The sequence below is a fragment of the Drosophila mauritiana genome, chromosome 3L, assembly GCF_004382145.1.
Source record: "Drosophila mauritiana strain mau12 chromosome 3L, ASM438214v1, whole genome shotgun sequence".
Lineage (NCBI taxonomy): Eukaryota > Metazoa > Arthropoda > Insecta > Diptera > Drosophilidae > Drosophila > Drosophila mauritiana.
The window spans coordinates 7,664,042-7,684,346 of record NC_046669.1 but is presented as its reverse complement, the minus strand read 5'-3'; the positions used below and the strand labels follow the sequence as shown (position 1 = coordinate 7,684,346).

At 41.5% G+C, this 20,305-nt stretch overlaps 1 protein-coding gene across 4 annotated transcripts; it reads left to right on the top strand.

Moving 5' to 3' along the window:
- Nucleotides 1–4,641: 4,641 nt before the first annotated feature.
- Nucleotides 4,642–20,237, top strand: LOC117140263 (protein ECT2). 4 transcript variants are annotated; one of them, XM_033303085.1, is made up of 12 exons: nucleotides 4,642–5,146; nucleotides 9,135–9,351; nucleotides 14,140–14,275; nucleotides 14,358–14,464; nucleotides 14,531–14,780; nucleotides 14,940–16,295; nucleotides 17,506–17,637; nucleotides 17,707–18,057; nucleotides 18,115–19,056; nucleotides 19,118–19,228; nucleotides 19,292–19,441; nucleotides 19,501–19,629. In XM_033303085.1, the coding sequence occupies exons 1-12, from the start codon at nucleotides 5,110–5,112 to the stop codon at nucleotides 19,627–19,629; spliced, it is 3,918 nt and encodes a 1,305-aa protein (XP_033158976.1). In that variant the 5' UTR covers nucleotides 4,642–5,109. The 4 variants fall into 4 exon arrangements, with proteins under 4 accessions (XP_033158976.1, XP_033158978.1, XP_033158975.1 ...); XM_033303084.1 differs by lacking the exon at nucleotides 4,642–5,146 and adding an exon at nucleotides 7,153–7,353 and having other exon boundaries at nucleotides 19,501–20,237; XM_033303087.1 differs by lacking the exon at nucleotides 14,940–16,295 and having other exon boundaries at nucleotides 5,110–5,146.
- The last annotated feature ends 68 nt before the right edge of the window (nucleotides 20,238–20,305 follow it).

Sequence of the window (20,305 nt, the reverse complement as noted above, 5' to 3'; positions counted from 1 at the left end):
AGTCGATTTCGACTGTGCAGACTGGCATGGATCGCTACATCCAAATCAAGAGAAAGCTCAGCCCTCAAAACAATAAGGCAGGTAATCAACCCAAAATCAATCGAACCAACAACGGCAATGAAAACTCTGCAGTAAATAATTCAAACCGATATGCTATCTTGGCTGACTCTGCGACCGAACAACCCAACGAAAAAACGGTAGGGGAGCCAAAAAAGACCAGGCCTCCACCAATTTTCATACGAGAACAAAGTACAAATGCACTTGTAAATAAACTCGTTGCTTTGATTGGTGACAGCAAGTTCCACATTATCCCACTTAAAAAAGGAAATATTCATGAAATAAAACTACAGATCCAAACAGAAGCAGACCACCGTATAGTTACTAAATACCTAAATGATGCTGGTAAAAACTACTACACATACCAATTAAAAAGTTGCAAAGGGCTACAGGTAGTACTTAAGGGCATTGAAGCAACAGTGACACCAGCTGAGATAATTGAGGCTCTGAAGGCCAAAAACTTTTCTGCAAAGACAGCTATTAATATTTTAAACAAAGACAAAGTTCCGCAGCCACTATTCAAAATAGAACTCGAACCAGAGCTCCAGGCACTAAAGAAAAACGAAGTGCACCCAATATACAATTTACAGTACTTGCTACATCGGAGGATCACCGTGGAGGAGCCGCACAAACGTATCAATCCAGTTCAATGTACTAATTGCCAAGAATACGGCCACACCAAGGCATACTGCACCCTTAAGTCCGTATGTGTTGTCTGTAGCGAACCTCATACTACCGCAAACTGCCCCAAAAACAAGGACGATAAGTCTGTGAAGAAATGCAGTAACTGCGGGGAAAAACATACTGCAAACTACAGAGGCTGTGTGGTGTACAAAGAATTGAAGAGCCGCCTAAACAAACGTATCGCCACAGCACATACATACAACAAAGTCAATTTCTACTCTCCGCAACCGATTTTTCAACCACCCCTAACTGTCCCAAGCACTACTCCAACAATTTCTTTCGCTAGCGCCCTAAAATCCGGACTAGAAGTGCCCGCCCCACCGACAAGAACTGCTCATTCCGAACATACACCGACAAACATCCAACAAACACAACAAAGTGGCATCGAAGCTATGATGCTATCCCTACAGCAAAGCATGAAAGACTTCATGACGTTCATGCAAAATACTTTGCAAGAGCTCATGAAAAACCAAAATATCCTGATTCAACTTCTTGTATCTTCAAAATCCCCATAATGGCTTCCCTACGGATATCTCTGTGGAACGCAAATGGCGTTTCACGGCATACACAAGAGCTCACACAGTTCATTTACGAAAAAAACATCGACGTAATGCTACTATCAGAAACGCACCTCACAAATAAAAACAATTTTCATATACCAGGATACTTGTTCTATGGTACAAATCATCCAGATGGTAAAGCTCATGGAGGCACTGGAATACTCATCAGAAATCGCATAAAACACCACCACTTAAACAATTTTGACAAAAACTACTTACAATCTACGTCCATAGCCTTACAACTCAACAATGGTTCAACGACTCTAGCCGCAGTCTACTGCCCACCGCGCTTTCCAATCTCTGAGGATCAATTCATGGAATTCTTTAACACACTAGGTGACAGGTTCATCGCAGCGGGTGACTATAACGCCAAGCACACCCATTGGGGATCTCGACTTGTGTCGCCAAAGGGTAAGCAATTGTACAATGCGCTTACGAAGCCAGAAAACAAGCTAGACTATGTATCCCCGGGTAAGCCTACATACTGGCCAGCAGACCCAAGAAAAATCCCAGACCTGATCGATTTTGCAATTACTAAACATGTCCCCCGCAACATGGTCACCGCCGAAGCACTAGCAGATTTATCATCAGATCACTCACCTGTTTTTCTAAATATGCTAACTCGCCCCCACATCGTCGCCCCACCGTATAGACTCACAAATTTTAGAACAAACTGGCCAAGGTATCAAAAGTATGTCTGTTCACACATAGAACTAACGACGGCATTATCTACAAAGGAGGATATAGACAAGTCAACGGAAACTCTTGAAAACATTTTAGTTTCGGCTGCAAAGGCTTCAACCCCGCCAGTGACGTATGCAAAACCAAACTACATCAAAACTAATCGCGAAATCGAGCGGCTGGTATTAGATAAACGACGCCTACGAAGGGATTGGCAGTCTAATAGATCACCAATTACTAAGCACATGCTTAAGATAGCCACACGCAGGCTTACCAATGCTCTCAAACAAGAGGAAAAAAACAGCCAACGTTCATATATCGAGCAACTCTCTCCCACCAGCACTAAGTACCCTCTTTGGAGAGCTCACAGAAACCTAAAGACTCCAATAGCGCCAATTATGCCACTCCGAAGTCCCTCTGGCACCTGGTTTCGAAGTGATGAAGAAAGAGCCAGTGCTTTCGCTGACCATTTACAAAATGTATTCCGACCAAATCCCTCTACCAACACATTTATTCTCCCTCCTTTAATAGCAGCCAATCTAGATCCTCAAGAACCCTTTGAATTCCGACCATGTGAACTAGCAAAGGTTATCAAAGAGCAACTGAACCCAAGAAAATCGCCTGGCTACGACCTAATAACTCCAAGAATGCTCATTGAACTCCCAAAGTGTGCTATTCTTCACATCTGCCTGTTGTTCAACGCAATCGCCAAGCTTGGATACTTCCCTCAAAAATGGAAAAAGTCGACCATAGTAATGATTCCAAAGCCAGGAAAAGATAAAACGCAGCCATCATCATATAGACCGATAAGCTTACTAACATGTCTTTCAAAGCTGTTTGAAAAAATGCTACTCCTTCGGATTAGCCCTCATCTTAGAATAAACAACACACTTCCAACACATCAATTTGGCTTTAGAGAAAAACATGGAACCATCGAACAGGTCAACCGAATCACGTCAGAAATTCGTACTGCTTTTGAACATCGAGAATACTGCACAGCCATTTTTCTAGACGTCGCGCAGGCATTTGACAGAGTGTGGCTCGATGGACTTTTGTTTAAAATAATCAAGCTGTTGCCCCAAAACACACATAAGCTACTGAAGTCATACCTATATAACAGAGTGTTTGCAATAAGATGCGATACAAGCACTTCACGCGATTGCGCAATCGAAGCTGGAGTGCCGCAAGGCAGTGTACTGGGTCCAATCTTATACACCCTGTATACGGCGGATTTCCCCATAGACTACAATCTAACAACCTCCACGTTCGCTGATGATACCGCGATACTCAGTCGCTCGAAATGCCCAATAAAAGCCACGGCACTCCTATCCCGACACTTAACATCTGTAGAACGATGGCTTGCCGACTGGAGAATTTCAATAAATGTTCAAAAATGCAAGCAGGTTACCTTTACCTTAAACAAACAAACATGCCCACCACTGGTCTTGAATAACATATGCATTCCACAAGCCGACGAGGTAACATATCTGGGAGTTCATCTGGACAGGCGGCTCACTTGGCGCAAACATATAGAAGCCAAATCGAAACATCTTAAACTTAAAGCAAGGAACCTCCACTGGCTCATAAATGCTCGCTCTCCACTTAGTCTGGAGTTCAAAGCTCTTCTATACAACTCCGTCTTAAAACCTATCTGGACTTATGGCTCCGAGCTGTGGGGCAACGCATCCAGAAGTAACATAGACATTATTCAGCGAGCACAGTCAAGAATTCTGAGAATTATCACTGGAGCGCCGTGGTACCTTCGAAACGAAAACATACACAGAGACCTAAAAATCAAATTAGTAATCGAAGTAATAGCTGAGAAAAAAACGAAGTATAACGAAAAGCTGATCACCCATACAAATCCCCTCGCAAGAAAACTAATCCGAGTATGCAGTCAAAGCCGGCTGCACCGCAACGACCTCCCAGCCCAGCAATAAACTTATTAGGGCATTAATGAAAAAAAAAAAAAAACTATCACTAAGTGAAAGTTAATTAAGTTAGATTAAGATTTGAACACTTATTGTTAGTCTCTTAACACAAAGGGAAGATTCAATAAATAACAAAAAATTAAAAAAAAAAAAAAAAAAAATATTGACGTAATGGCTGTGTGCGAGTGTGCGTGAGCGTAAAGATACAGCAACAAGTGCGGACGTAGTGGCAACGCTGGCCGCTGGTATCGATACTGGGCCAGCAGTATTTATCGATCAACTTGCTGTTATCAAGCGCGTATATTTAAACGAAGTAGCACAAGACTGTGGCTTTACATGTCTGAAAAAAGCAAGTAGTTTTAGGCATGCACTTATAAAATATAAGAGCAAGCATACATATATAGCTTACATGAAATATATGATTGGAGGCTACAACTGCAACATGTTCAAATAGTAGGATATTACCAAATTTAATCTATCAATAGGCCAAAAACAAGTTAAACAAAGAAAACAAAGAAACCAGTTCTAATCGGTTGTATATAAATTAAAGTTTATAAGTATTTTATAGCTATAGTAGCGTAATTTAGTTATTTAGCATAACAAGGAATACCTTGAATATCATTTTAAGACCCCTTGCAAGTGTGACCATAAGTTCGCGCGATTGATTCTGGTATTTTGTTCACCACATTTGCGCGTTTTTCTTGGCGCCCTGCCGACGGTAACACTACGCGGCACACTACAGCGAAAAAAAATTCGAAACAGACGCGTTTGTCCGTTGAGTTTTGATTTGTGATTCCGACGCGCAGCCGTTGAGCGCAATTCGCTTACATTGTTGATCATTTTGTTGGTTAAATTGCTTAAGCAGGTACGCGGTATCGCTAACAAAAGGACGAAGAACCGGGCGACGCTGCCTATGCGCGTCTGTGCTTGTGTGTTTGTGTGTGTGCGTGAGCCGCCGCTTTTTAATTAAATAACAAATAAATTGTAACAAAAAGTGGAAAAACAAACAAACATGGAAATGATGCGCGCTAAATGCATGAAAACAGCGTCCAGTTAATGAAAGTAAACGAATCGAGTACAAACGAATTATTTGTCTCCTTGTGCGTTCGTTTTATTGTGTTTCGAGTTCTGTTGGTGTGTGTTTTTGTGTATGTTCCACGAGTTGTTTGCCTTAAAAAAGTAACTGCAGAAGATCCATGGAAATGGAGACCATTGAAGAGCAATCGAAGTGCGGTGAGTACCGAAAGAGGGCGGCGGAGGCTGCCGCGGGGCGTGGCAGCTCGAAATGGCCAGAGAATTTTTCATTTTTCAATGTCGCCAAAAAGAAAAAAAAAACACATAAGTATTGGTCCAAAAGGGGGCGGGGCGGGGTAAAACCACATTCGGGGCCAAAAGATCCTCATAAAAAATGTCGCTGCCAGCAAATGCAAAATAAATAAAATAAAAACGACTATAAGTACATCTTTGTGTGTATTTGTGTGACTAAAAAAGCAACGGCATCGTGTCGCAGATATTTTAATCTTATTTTCTGAATTTATTTCGGTGTAGAAAATATTTATCGCATAAATGCGAAATGCTTCCCTCTCTTCATCATCATTTCCCCTCACTCTCCCTCTCTTCGGCGACACTGTACCGACAGCAAGAACAACAACAACAACTGAGGCGCCCTAACTGTTGTGAGAGTAAAAAGAAAGGACAAGCAACAACAATTTAAGCGATCAGTTCCTGTTATCAGAGATGCGAATTCAGCTTTTTTTAGCCAAGGAGTTGTAGCTATAAAATAAAGTAGACAAGAATTTATGGAATCTTAAAAAAGCAAACAATTAAAAAAGATAGATTTAGGTATTGGAGGGATAGAGAATGCTCTCCTATGAAGTACTTATTATATTATTAACATTTATTTTTAAGTAAAAGCAAATTTGTTTCTAGGCAATTAAAATTGTTATACTTTCCATAAGTCTACGATTTCCGCAACGAGAACGTGTAACTGCAAATACCACACAATTTCAAAGGTTATTGCCTTAAAAAATACGTGTAAATATGTTGTACGGCAGGAATTTTTCCAGCGCGCGGCATAAACAAATAAAATTATCATTTAATGTATATTGTGTCCGAATTTGAGGCGCAAATAAAGCATATATCAATTAAAAGTTTATAATTTGGTTAGGTTATAAAATCAATTCGCCTTTGATGTTATTTAGCCTTTAGATGTACATAGATACTTTTGGAATCAACTCCACATGATATCTTTGTGTACTTATTCTGTCTGCTCTGCTCTGATACTTGCCGCCAGGTAAGGAGAAGATCTTATCCTGCTCGACAGGCTCTTCTTCGCTCCTTCTTCTTCCTGCTCTTGTTGCACAGGATCCTTGATCCTTGCTTTCCGGGTGATTTACCTACCCCGCTGGCCGCTTACCTCGTATTCCATTTACACATGTTGACAGGCCGCACATGCCCATACAACTATGACTATATAGCCTGTAGTCCGTGTTTTCCGTCCCTCAATGCTAATGGCATTTTACATGGCACGCAGACCTTCGGAATCTGCTCTTCGCCTACGTCAAGGCTTCCGCGGGATACATACGTAATTTTATTACAAGATTTTTCTTTGATGACTCTGCTCTGCTGTTTGACAAAATCCGCTACACAGCGAGAAATTAGTTGATTTTATTGGTTTATCTTTGGTTTAAAACACGATTTTTTTGCATAAAATATTTGTTTAGTCAATTTCATTGTCACTTAAAAATGCTTTTAGGTCTAGGTCAAAAGCAATAGACACCAGAATTTCAATAAAAATCGTCTATTGTCATTTTGAGTTAACCATGATTTCGCATAGGACATTTTTCGCTGCGTGGCTAAATGCCCAGAAACCCACACACACAGCCCTCTTCTTCCGATGGCTTTTCATTTCTCAGATGCCACTCAATTAGTTTTTCATCGTTTCCCTGGCAGGCAGCCAGCGAGGAAAAGCAGAAAATAAATAACAACAGCGGATTTTGTTCGGGCAAAAAGGAAGGAAATTCCCGAATGGCGAAAAATGGTGGCCGCCACCTGTGACCACCAGCACTTTCTCACAGTCGGAAATTTTGCGTTTACCTTTTTCTCCTGACCTCACTTACATACCTTCTTCTTCTTCATCTTTGAGCCGAAGAAGCTACCACCTGTGGCCATGCAAAATGGGATTTCAGGGTTTCCCTCAGCCTGAGCTCGTCTTGCATTTAGTTATGTTTTAGAGCCCGATCCTCGAGGATCCTCGAGCAAAATGTTACACTTACCGCTGGTGCAGTTCAACTTTGGCAGCCATTTGGGCAAAAAGAGCAACAAAGTGGTCACGGTTCAGCGACAATCCGCCTCCTATTTCACATATGCCGCCGACGAGGAGCTCAAGCAGGCGAAGCTCCGACAGGCCGCCTTGTGTCAGGTGTACGAGGATTTTACAGGTATTTCAAGATTCCCAGATAAACCCCTTCAGGTACTCGTTTCCGAGGGTTGAATATGCGCAAAAGCCAGAGCAACATGTTCGCCAGAGGGAAACTTAAGTAGGGTAAAGTCTTTCGTGAATCATCCATCCATCCAGCCAGACATCGAAAAACACCTGGGAAAGGTGCAGGAACAGTAAAAATAACTATGTATTTCATAAATAAATATATCACTTTCCGAGGAAAGCATTCGATGTCGTGTTAGGGTGATATTGATTTGAATGTCAGTCAAGCAATTCGTGGAAATAATAAGGCGCATTAAACTTTACAAAATGTTTCGTTTAATAGCTTAGAATGCATCATTAATAAAAATCACATAAAAATGATTCGCAGAATTAGCATATATGACTTCTTAGCGCTAAAAGACTCTCGAAGTGAATAAATCAAACAATTTTCCTCACATTTAATGATGTGGACATTCATGCGTTTTAATAACCATATCAATCTTCTACATATTCTGCACATTCCGTATCCATGGTTTTATTGGATTCCACATTCCAGTGATATTCCTACCTTATAAACATTTCGTTAGTCCATAAATCCCCACGATTTCCATTAGGTAAATTGCATTGTTTATCGCTTGTTTTTGGGAATGCATATCTGGAATATCTATTTGAAAATTCCGAGACGTCAGAGATGAGAATACGACACGAACTGTAGTTCCTCCTCAGCATTTTCCTGGACTTTGTTCAATTGCACAAGTGGCGAATGTCTCGCCAGATACAGATACAAATGTATATAGATGCAATTGGCATCGGTTACAGCTGCACAATTCTGGATAAAATTAATGCAACAAAGCCGGCCGCCGTCAGTGGTCTCCACTTGCTCCATGTGTTGTGTCCATGTCGATTGGGGGTAAATGATTTGCACTTGAAAACATTCCCCATCCTCTAGTCCATTCCCACTCATTTCGCATACTCTACTTTCGCTGGCTGTCAAAAACTATGGCAATAACGAAGGTCGCTTCATTTCGGCGGCTAAGAAATCGGCACAATTAAAATTGTTGTCAACAGCTCGCAATTTGGCAGCTTAATGCTGCGGCTTCTGCTGACCAGGCCCCCATCCGCCATCCGCCATCCTCCATTCTTCATCTTCGATCTGTACATGTGTACTATACATCCTCAAGGGGTTCTATTTTGGTTAGTCGCTCTGCTCTGTTTCCTCGCATTTCTTTGTTTTATTTTGCACAGTTTTCCCTCGATCTTAACCCCCTCCCCCCCTGCCTCAGCACACTCAATTGCATAAACAAACAAATCCACAAAATAGCCATTAATCAAACAAAATCTTTTCTCCAGTCGCCTGTAAACAGAAGCGAGTTGAAAGTAGTGTATGGGTTGTTGAAGGGTCACACGGATATCGAACTGTAATTAATTATGCTGCCAATAAAATATTTATTTTGTTAACAGTTTGTTAAAATTGATTTTGTTGGGAAACATTCATAAATCACAAATATTTTAAGTAAATAAATTGCAGACGGAAAAATACTGTATTTTTGCCAAAGAATAATGTATGTTAAATTTTCGCTATGGTTTTTATATTGTGTTAGTCTAGAGTATTTAAATATATATCTATATAATGTAAGATTTAATGGAAAAACCCCTTTTTGACCGGCATTTATTGGCTTGATTTACGTCTGACATGCACTTAACCCCATGCCATTGGCCATTTCTGATTTTTGAGAGCACAGAATGCATGTTTCTGATTTTCTAATGACTTATCCCCATTCATTTCGCCCCATCCAGAGATGTCCATAACAACGCTGCCCACGCGCATCTGCCTGGTGGGAGGCGTCGGCCAGGACGCGGACACGCTGCAGGCAGCCGAATCCTTTGGCCTGCCCATCGTTACGTCGGACACGGGTCTGGACATCCTCGGGGAGTCGTCGGACTGGCGAACGTTCTACGTGCTGGACGACTTCGAGGGTGCCAGCTTCGAGGCGATACACAAGCAAAAGGAATGGTGAGTACGACTACAACTAGTCACTGGGACTAATAATAACTCGGCCAGAAGCTGAGGAACAATAAGGCTGCTTAATTTAGACCAAATCTGTCACATGTGGCCAGCTGTCCGCCCCCACATCCTTCTCCTTCCCACTTTTCTTTCTGGCTATGAAGAGGAGATGCCTGCCCAGTCGAGAGCCATTATCACATCGCCATGCTGAGTCTCAGCAAATTGAGTTTGAAATCGAGACACACGCATGGGTATACTGCCTACCTCCGCTCCACGAGCCCCAATGTGGATCCACTCGTTGGCCACCAGTTCCAAGATTGACAGCGTCAGCCATGCGCCAGATATACCATACGGCTCCTCTGCCCGCTTCCTTCCGATTCCATACCCTTCCTCGGGGTATTTAAATTGCGTAAACAGTGTAGTTCGCCACAAAACATTTCGATTTGTTTACACTTTTGTGTGGATTTCATGGAAAGAAAGTTACGATTGCCCATAAACTCATTTGAAATAGTATCTTTCAGCAATGGCCTTTAATGCATTTTCAATTGCAAATGTGCACACCTGTGCTATTTTGTTTGTATAATATAAAATTATGTTTATTACTTGATCAACTGATTGTAAACCAAAATTTAGTTGGCACTCCAAGGATATTTTTGCATAATATTTCTAAAGATTTTTAGGCACTTCCCCTTCAATATATAATATAGATATTATGACCAGAAAGGGTATATATTTAATTCGACTTGCCGGCGTAAGCTTGCAATCACTTTTCACTTTCTACAAATTGTTGTCAAATTTGAAACTTGCGCAAATGTTTGTTCTTTTGCTCCATATAGATATATGTATTTTATTTGGTCCGGTTTGGATTGGTTGGTTTCTTGATTTTTTGCACGCTTGATTAATTTGCCTGCTGCGTAGTAATAGCCTCAAATAACAAACACGCTTTTTGATTCGAAATCAAACCCATTGATTTAATATTTTTATTTTTGGGGACCCACCTTTGCCCTGTCTCATTAGTGATTAACCATAAGTTTGCCATACTTTGGTTAGCGTTTATTTACGAGCTCTTTTTTGGAGGTCACCTAGTGCGTTAACGTTGTTATGAATTCGAGGGGTCCGGTGGGCGTCTGTTTTCCGTTTCATGTTTTCCCAACACACGCTCTGCTTGTAAGGAAACGGCAAAGAAAATGCGAAACGGGGGAAAAAGAGCCAAAAAGTGGCTTTGTTCCCCCCATTAAGAATTATTATTATTTATCTCCTAGATTTTCATTCATGTTTCGGTTCTTTTTGTTATTGCAATTTGTATTTGGTTTTCATCACTTTTTTTTTCTTCTGCTCGCCAAATGAGCGGAAAATAAAACAAAGCTAAGGTGCGCATAAGTTGTTTTTCCTCTGGGCTAATTATATTTCATGTTTCACATTTTTTTTATTGTAGTATTCCATCTATAAATTTAATTGGTCTTAGCCTATAGAAAAACATAAACTGGTATTAAATATGGAATTTGTTTATCATCCGGAAAACTACGTAGAAAGTTTATTTGCAGCGCGGCTTGTTTATTTTTTAAATAAATATGCACTTTGTCAGTTTGTTTTTGTCAACTGATATGAATAAATCGTGACTATTAAATGCACCTGTATTTAAGTTGATCATTAAAGTTTATATAATCCATCAAAGGCTTTGGAATGTTTTGACCAAGTTGTTATCTTAGTTTATCCCAAAATATTCATTAAAATTAATATAGAATTATCCTGTTTATAGTCATGCTTCATCAAATATATATTTTATTTTTTCAAGTTACAATTAAATTGCAATTAGCTCTACTTTCGTTGAACTAATGCAGTTCTGATTAAAAATGCACAAAATGCATAGGGAAACAGAGGAATTTTAATGAGCTTTTCTCAGGAATCGCAGATAAGTGAAATGAATGACCAGGGCACTTTAACGGCCACTTAACCTCGCCCAAAATGATGCCACAAAGATCTTGTTAATCGGTGTTCCCACGGCATGGCCAATATGAGTGGGTATATATATTCTGATTCATAGGAACGATACATTCGCATAATGGGGGAAGTCTCGGAGCAATTCATTGCCTATTTTGGGGACGTAGCGAACTGCGAATGAAATCAATTTCAAAAATGAAAACAAATAAAACGCTGGCATGACAATTTCAAATAGTATTTATTCTAAAGAAATTGAAAATGAATCGTTTTAATATTTTTTTTTTTGGGACTTCTCTTGGGAAGCAAAATCTGTGGTGCCATTGGCCAAGTTTCATCTGAATAAATTTTGAGGAGGTGGAGGCATTGCGACAATCGCTTGGCGCCAAGAATCTATAGGAATTCGTGTATTTTCAGATCGAGCGATGTCAAATCAAGTCGAAAGTGTTGAAAGCAGCGTTTGGGAAAAAACGGAAATTTTCTGCCATAAAAAAAATATAACAAATCGCGAAAAAAGATCCAAATTGATGGCTTTTATTGAGGCATTTATGTGCTCTGCGCTCTGGAGTGTTTACATATATTTAAATATTTATTGTATATCTGCGAGCGAGTATATAATTTATAAGTTTTGATATGGCAATTTAATTGAGACAGCACGAGAAAAAGAGCTCGCGAACGACATGTCATTGACTGTTCTATAGTTTTGACCCTCGCAAAGTTCGAGTGCCCCGTGTTCAGTCAAAGATCGGCGCACTTTACAAAAGAATCGCCACTACCCGGAGATGGCAGGTCATCCATTGCCGAGGCCAAAACCCCCAGATCCCCCAGTTCCCCCGATTCACTTCAATCCGATCATCCATCGCATTCATCTCATATGAATATTGTTGTGTCGAGCACGCGCGGCGCATTTTTATGCTTTGACTAAGCATCTGAATTTTCCTGGGTTTTCCTTGTTGGATCCCAATGCGAAAAATTGAATTGTTCTTTGGAATTTCATTTCTTTGATGCCTGCTGCTTAAATATTTGGTTGACTCAACTCTCTTTGCATTTCACCTGTCTCGCTTGATTTCTTTGTTTACTGTCGCCTCTATTTTCTTTACTACACACAGAAAAATAAGATAAATTTGTAGATAATAAGAATATGGATATGAAATAAAATAGTGGCTAAAATGCGCTAAAGATCTTGTTAGAGATAATTATAAATTCTTCTTTTATATTCTGACATTAAAAGAGGCTTATTCAATATCGATTAAAATATCTTTCTGTGTAGATCGCACATTCTCGCATTGAGAGTGATGTTTGCAGTTCTTATAGAAGAAATATAGGAAAATATCACGCCTGTATAGCATTTGCCACTTATGTGCCACATTAAGTGATGAGGAGAGAACAAGCTGCAAAGTGGGGGAAAACCGGGGGAAAAGCGGCACAGGAGCCAAGAGGGTGGACCGCCTGGCATGTCAGGCATTTTCTATTTCCATTCTCCATTCGCTCGCCGCGGTCCCATCGTTTATTCAATAATTTTCCCAAGCAACGAGGCTGGCAGTTGTGTTTGTTTAGTTGCCCGGATAGAATCATAAACTCTTGTCGCTCGCGGCTCCTCGCGGCTAGATGTCTCAACTTATTCATACTCTCGTTCTGGTGCTCTGAATCAGGCAAAATCGTTCCGTTTGCCCGCGACAAATATTTGAGCATATGGAAATGAAAATCTGCCTTTGTTGGTAAGGTTAACTGAACCTAACAGCCAGAAATGTGGGTGAAATGTGTAAATGCAAGTGAAAACTGATATGATAGCAGGCTCGGGAAAATAGACGAAGTGAAAGTGGATCTAAAAACAGGAAGTTAACCTCAGAAAAGTCTAAGAAAGTGAAAGATCAAGTGAAAATGGAGTCAGGGGAGAAAACTGCAAAAGGAAGATGGAAACTGTAAGTGTGCAACTTATTGTGATAACATCATGATATCAAAGTTAAGGCTAACTTTCTAAAGAACTTTGACAAATAAAGTGTACCAATTAAAAGAAAACAAAAGGATAATACCTATAAATGGAATACCTTAAATGATCCAACATTTTATATGCAACTACTTAAGCTTTAAGCAATCATATAAATCGTTGGAATTCGCAAAAAAAAAAACGAAAAATACTGAAATCGACATAAAATTAATTTGTTGCTAATAATAGAATGCCCCATTCAAATGTTTTAAATGTTTAAATCTTTAGCAGGTTTGAGTATTATCCAAGCATATCTCTCCCCAGAGATTCAAATTCGAAGAATCATTCATAAATTCTACCCAAAATCAAAAGCATTACTCAATGCACGAATCGCAAATTTGTTTCGATTCATCCCCTCAGTCATAATTATAATTACGCCTTCATGAGCCACATAAATAAATAAGTGTACACATTTAATGTATCATAAATACATCCCCCTACGCCCACTTGGTGCATTTAAACAATGCTCGACATGTCAGCTTCCGCTCGATTGATTTGTTTATAAGAACTTCCGGCTTTGTGCCAGTTGGGATGCGGAATGGGTTGAGGATGGGCTGGCTGACTGACTGGCTGGCTATACAACAGCTGCAGATGTCCGGTTTTGGTAAACAAAAGAGCCCTTAGTTCAGTCAAAGTTCAGTAAGGCGAAAAGCGCCGAACAATCACATTCTTTTACATTTTTGTGTCCGGAATGCAATCGGGCAAGGAAGATACCGATACGCAACCGATTCGAATTGAATTATGGCAACTGCCAATGCAACTACAAGTGCATCTACCAAGGTCAATTGGGACATAAAAACCAGATTGCCTTGCATAACTCAAAAGTGTGCCACATAAATATTTAATTGCCTCTCCCTTTATATCACTTGCAGCATTCTGGGACCGCCGGCTTTGAAGTACGCGGCCGAGATGAAACAGACACTGGGCCAGAACTCGCGGCCCATTTACAATTACGCGATGCGCGGCGTGGTCACTTGTTTTACGGGCATACGCAAGAAGGATGAGCTGGTGAGTGGTGGCTGCCTCCATTTGGGAGTCTTCTCTCGTAACTTATATGCGAATTATTATTATTTTATTTTTTTTTTTGCAGACGAAGCTGGTTAATCTCATTCACTCGATGGGCGGCTGCATCAAGAAGGACCTGAACACGAAGACCACGCATTTGATTTGCAACCACAGTGGCGGCGAAAAGTACCAGTGAGTTCTTAATTCAATGAAACCATATACAAAAGGTTTTAAAACTTGGCGTGCTTTTTTTTTTAGGTACGCCAAAACCTTTCGGTTGACCGTGGTTCGTCCTGCTTGGGTGTTTGCCGCTTGGGCGGATCGTAATTCGCTGGAGTTCGATGCCACGCAAGAGAACTTCACCAAGACGCATCGCCTGAAGGCATTCGAGGGTCAAAAGATTTGCTTCTTTGGATTCCCTGTGGAGGAGCATCAGCATATGGTGGATGTGCTTTTAGAAAACGGAGGCGTTTGTGCCGAGCTCGATGATCCGGAGTGCTCTCATGTCGTGAGTCTGCCCTTTCAATACTTAATGCCTAAATGCAAGCTTTTTGGGTAGTTTGGAATTTGTAATTTGCATGCTGGATTTATTTATTGTACATGCTTTTTTGCTGTTTCGAACAGCTAATTTTCTCACCCACAAAATCCTAATCCGTGTGTCTTCCAGGTGATGCCCAATACGGGCGCAGTATTTACAAGCACTAGCACTAGCACAGATACTAACCCAAGCACCCTAATTAACCCACCCGAATCCCAAATCCCAGGCAGTAGTAGTGCTTCGCAGGCGGGCGAAGAAGAGCAGCGAAAGGCTGAGCAGGCGGAAATCAAAAAGATCGATTACTCACACGCCGAAACGGACAATGGAATGAGATTGGACATTGACCAGGAGCAAAAAGAGAAGCAAGGCATTGAAGACGAAGATGACATACACTTTGACGAGCGCCTGTTTGTGGAGGCGGCCGATATTATAAACCACAGAGAGGACCAATTGCCTGAATCAGATGAAGAAGACCAGGAGGAGGAGCAGAAACCCAAGGTCGAGGAGGTTCTAAAAGAACAGGAAGTTGAGGAGGATGTGCAAGCCAGCACGCCAAAGAGTAGTAAAATAAGAACTAGCTTAAAGGCTGCCACGCCTCTTAGCTCACCCGAAATGGATGGCATTGCTTTGGACTTCGAGGGCACCACCCAGAACATTTCACCCATTTTAAAAGCTATTGACGAGTGTGACTTAGAGACAGATGATCTGCCGCCTTCGGAGAATGATCTAAAGCGCAAGAGGGAAAGCTTCGACAATGTGTCGCTGATGTCAGTGGATTCCTTTGCCCTGCCGGCGAGCACGAAAAAACCCAAACTCATACGCACAGGATCAATTTCGAGGACTCTTCGGCGATCTGTTAGCTTTGTTGCCGAACCATTGATGAAAACCTTAAGACCGCGCAGGAGTTCAGTGGCGGACGCATCCAGTTTCATTGGAAGCGAGGCAGCCGATAATTCAATTTGCTCACTAGCCTCCTCAATAAATTTAACCCTAAATGACTCCATCAGAAAGCCAGTCAAGGAGAAGCTGCGCAGCTTTTGCGGCAGGATCACAAGAAGCAGCAGTCGCAGGCATGACAGAGGTGTCGAGGGCACTCCGGAATGTACCACCCTTTTGGACAGTGGCTTCAAGACGCCAAAAGCACCCAAGCTCAGATCTACGGCCACGCCCAAAACAGCCAAGCGACTCTTCGGCCCCGTCTCCGGTGTTGTTTCCGCATTGACCCTTACTAACCCATCCACACCCACCCCGAATCCTAATCCGAATACGAATTGCACCGCCACTTTGGATGTCAACGATGCCTCCACCCACACATTCGCTTTCTGTGCTGCTGCCGTTATGCCTGCAATGCCATCATCATCATCGTCATCTCCCATACTATCGACTTCGATTGCTGTACATAGCTCGGTGCAAGTAATTAAGACTCCCGAAGAGTCGACAACGAGGCGTCACAGCCCCGCGCCCATAGAAGAACCCATGGCAATGGTACTTTTAAAATTCATAAGTGTTTTCTTCGATTGATCTTTTCAAATTAAAGGACGCGCTTTGGAACGGCAAAATATTTAAAGTGGGAGAACATTTAAAAAGCGGGAGGCTTCCTTATACAATCAAACATTAAGCATTTATAAACAAACATTTTATATACATTTTTTTTTTAGGTTTTGTGTAGTGATTTTCATGTGCGATATTTTCCATCTTTTGCGATATTCCCAAATACCAATTGTATGATTTTGTGATGTATTTTAATCATCTGATCCACTCTCTTCCATGTTTCTATTGTGTTGAATTAAATATGTTCGAGCATTTTTAACATTTTTTCAGTTGCTGTGCGAAGCGATTTCCCTCAAACCTCCCGCCATCCATTATCCAGCCTCCTTCCATCCCAAATGTTTTGTTAATTGTTATTTAATGGTTATGCCGTAGCTTAAGTCACAACTCATATAACATCTAATTTGGTGCGGTGCCTGGAATTTCTTCTGTAAATAACTTTGGTTTCCTATGGTCTACTCAATTTTTTTTTCTGGCCAGCGCACAAAATACAAAGAAGTAAAAACACAACCAAACAAAGCAGCACAATAAGTATTTGAATAGCATTTATTTGCCACACACAAAACACACACCCCACACACACTGGTTATAGACTTTCGTTCAGCTTGAATAAATGTTAAAAATGCCAACTAGAAAACAGCGTAGATAAACAAATTGAAACAATAAATGGAGAGGAGAATAAAATCGAGCAAACCTTTAACCGTCTAGCACGAGCGATTCCTTCGCATTTGGGTGAATTATTATTATTTTCTTGATGGACTAACAAATATTTACACAAATGTTACTCGTTCTCGGGGCAGAGCAATTTGCATTAATTTTCCGTAGCTTCACACTTTTGCCTCGTTTCGTTCGCCAAGATCTTTGCCGTTTCAAAGTGCTGCCAAAAATGTGCACTAAATAAAAATGTTTTGTTTGGCCTTTTTGCATTTGATGAATGTGTTCAAAATTTATTGTGCTTGCTGCTGCTGTGCCGAGCTATATCTATCTATATACCATCTATATAGACGCTTGATTGACTCCGTTTCGTATAATCTAAATTAGCCAGCAAACAAAACATTTTTTTGCGATCTAGCACATTCCGCATCTCTTTTACACACACTAAACGTTGGATCACCGATATTAATTTGCCATTTTCTCTTCCGTTCAGGTGGTTGACGAGCACACGACATTGACAAAGCCGGAGCCGAAGAATAATCACACGCATATCCTGAAATCAGACTGGTTCTGGTATACCATACAGAATGGCTATGCCAATGAGATGGACTATCTGTTTGGCGACGTAAGTGGATCACTATTAAATTGTTTACCAGCTGAAACTAACATTGAATTATTTTTGATCTTACTTTAGTATTTGGATAGCATCACGAATACACCGAACACAGATCGTCGGGATTCCTTACCCATTAGCTTTAACAAAAGGAAACGCAAGCGTTTTTCGCAACGCATCCAGCTGGAGGGTACTCCGTTGGGTTCCGGAAAACGACGATCCTCCGTTTCGGATGCCGGTCTACTGTCCGTATCAAATAGTTTGTTCGATTGCACCACCAGTCCGGATAAACTGGAGTCGGATAAGCTGCTGCATGCCGAGCCGGAGGCGAGTGATGCCACTCCAGCCAAGAAATCGATGCGCTTTAATCACTTTATGGACTTTTATACCACAGAGTCCAACTACGTGGGCATATTGGACACCATACTGAATGTAGGTTGAGTAACTTGCTACCTTTATCAGTTTTATTTATTTTCTACTCGTTTTCAGCTTTTTAAAAACAAGTTGGAAGAGTTGGCCGAAACCAATGATCCGCTGCTCAATAAGTCGGAGATCAAGACGATCTTTGGCAACTTCCTGCCTATCCACGAGGTACACCAAAGCATGCTGGAGCATCTGCGCAAGTTGCACGCTAACTGGCGGGAGGATTGTCTTATTGGAGACATAATCATTCAACATCGCGACGAGCTGATAAAGGCGTATCCACCATACGTCAACTTCTTCGAGCAGATGAAGGAGCAATTGCAGTACTGCGATCGGGAATATCCGCGTTTCCACGCCTTTCTGAAGATTAATCAAACGAAACCGGAGTGCGGACGCCAAGGTCTTCAGGATCTGATGATCCGTCCGGTTCAGCGACTGCCCAGTATCAGTCTGCTGCTAAATGATATCCTGAAACACACGACTAGTGGCAATGCGGATCACGGACGTTTGGAGGAGGCTCTGAAAGCCATCAAGCAGGTGACACTGCACATCAACGAGGACAAAAGGCGGACAGAATCGCGCATGGCCATCTTCGATATATTCAACGATATCGAAGGGTGTCCGGCGCATCTAGTGAGTTCCAACCGCAGCTTTATCCTAAAGTGTGAGGTGAACGAGCTCTCCGATTCGCTGAGCGGTCGTGGTGATAGCCTGGTCCTGTACCTGTTCTCCGATTCCATTGAGCTGTGCAAGCGGCGTTCTAAAGGATTCAACACTGCCAAGTCGCCAAGCACGGCCAAGACGCATAAGCATCTCAAACTGATATCCCTGAATACGATCCGGCTAGTGATTGACATCTCGGATAGTCCAAGAGCTTTTGGTTTGCTCTTGCGAGGCGATAAGGAGAAGCTCTATACGTTTACGATCAGTGATGAGGAGACGGATAAGTCGGTCTACGTAAAGAAATTGTGCAACCAGATTGCAGCGCACACCTGCCGTACTGATGCGGTAAGTGTTAGCATACATAGTTTAATATTCTGGAATTTATGTTTTTATTATTGTTGTGCAGGACAAGCTTTTGATTTGTCGTACCTCCCAGGAACTGGAGGTGGACATAAGCGATGTGAATGTCAGCACGCTCAGCAAAGCCTTTAAACTGGCGGCCAAAACGCGACTCAAGGTGGGTTCTTAAAATGTTTTTACCTTACTTTTTGTTTTTAAATACTAATTTTCGTTCTTTTAGGTGGGCCGTGCTTTCTCCTTCAACAAGACGCCCAACAAACTGAAACGGGCCGTATCCACGATGATGACTTCGCCGTTTGGCAGCACCAACTCTCTTACACCTGCCTCCCAATTGGCCCAGATGCGTTTGGCCAGCTGCACGAATATAAATGTGTGTACAACTACAGCATCGAAGTGAACAAAAACTGATGTATAATTATATTTTTGTAGGAGGTTGATGATGAGGACTGTGCAAGCATGCGAAGCAGTTCCCCGTCAACACAATCCGAGATGCTAGTGGTGCCGCCACTTTCGGTGCAACCCACGCGGAAAAACAAGGCCGTTGTTGGCCGCATTTAGAGCTGATGATGATGATTCCACAGTCAATTTGTGTATTCCATTTTGGAAGTCTCTTTGGAGAGAGACTCGCTTGCAGTGCTATTCCTTGGGCATTGGTCGCCCATGTCCGAGTGCATATACAAGCTTCGAATTCGAAATCTCACAACACAACCAGAAACATATTATCAAGCGTCCAATATTGTTTAGATTGTAAAATGTATTGTTAAGTTGCACATGTCGATAGGAAGGCTCGGAAATGTTGAAGCGTTTGCCCGAGCTGTCGATTGATCATGATTAACTTGTAAATAGTTCTCCATATGTGTACCCGTGCCCGAATAATTGTGTCGCGTCGCTAAATGTAACCAACTACTCATTGCAGTGACTAGGGATCGAATTCACGCACGCACCGAACGATCGATTCGAATGGGTTTCGGTCGGATGATCGCCACACCGCAACAAGCTGTGAATGTTTACTGAGTAAATTTTTTAAAAACCCTACCTTACCATATTGATTATAACTCAACGATTTTGCTTGAGTAGGCAATTACGACCCTAAGTCGTAAGGCATTCAAAGCATGAAGATGTTTAAGTTAATATATGAACAATGATTAAAGGAAAACATTTTTAAATCAAAGCATTTTTAATTCTTAGCTTTGAAGCTGCAAAGTAGGCAACGAATTACCTCAACCTCACCCCA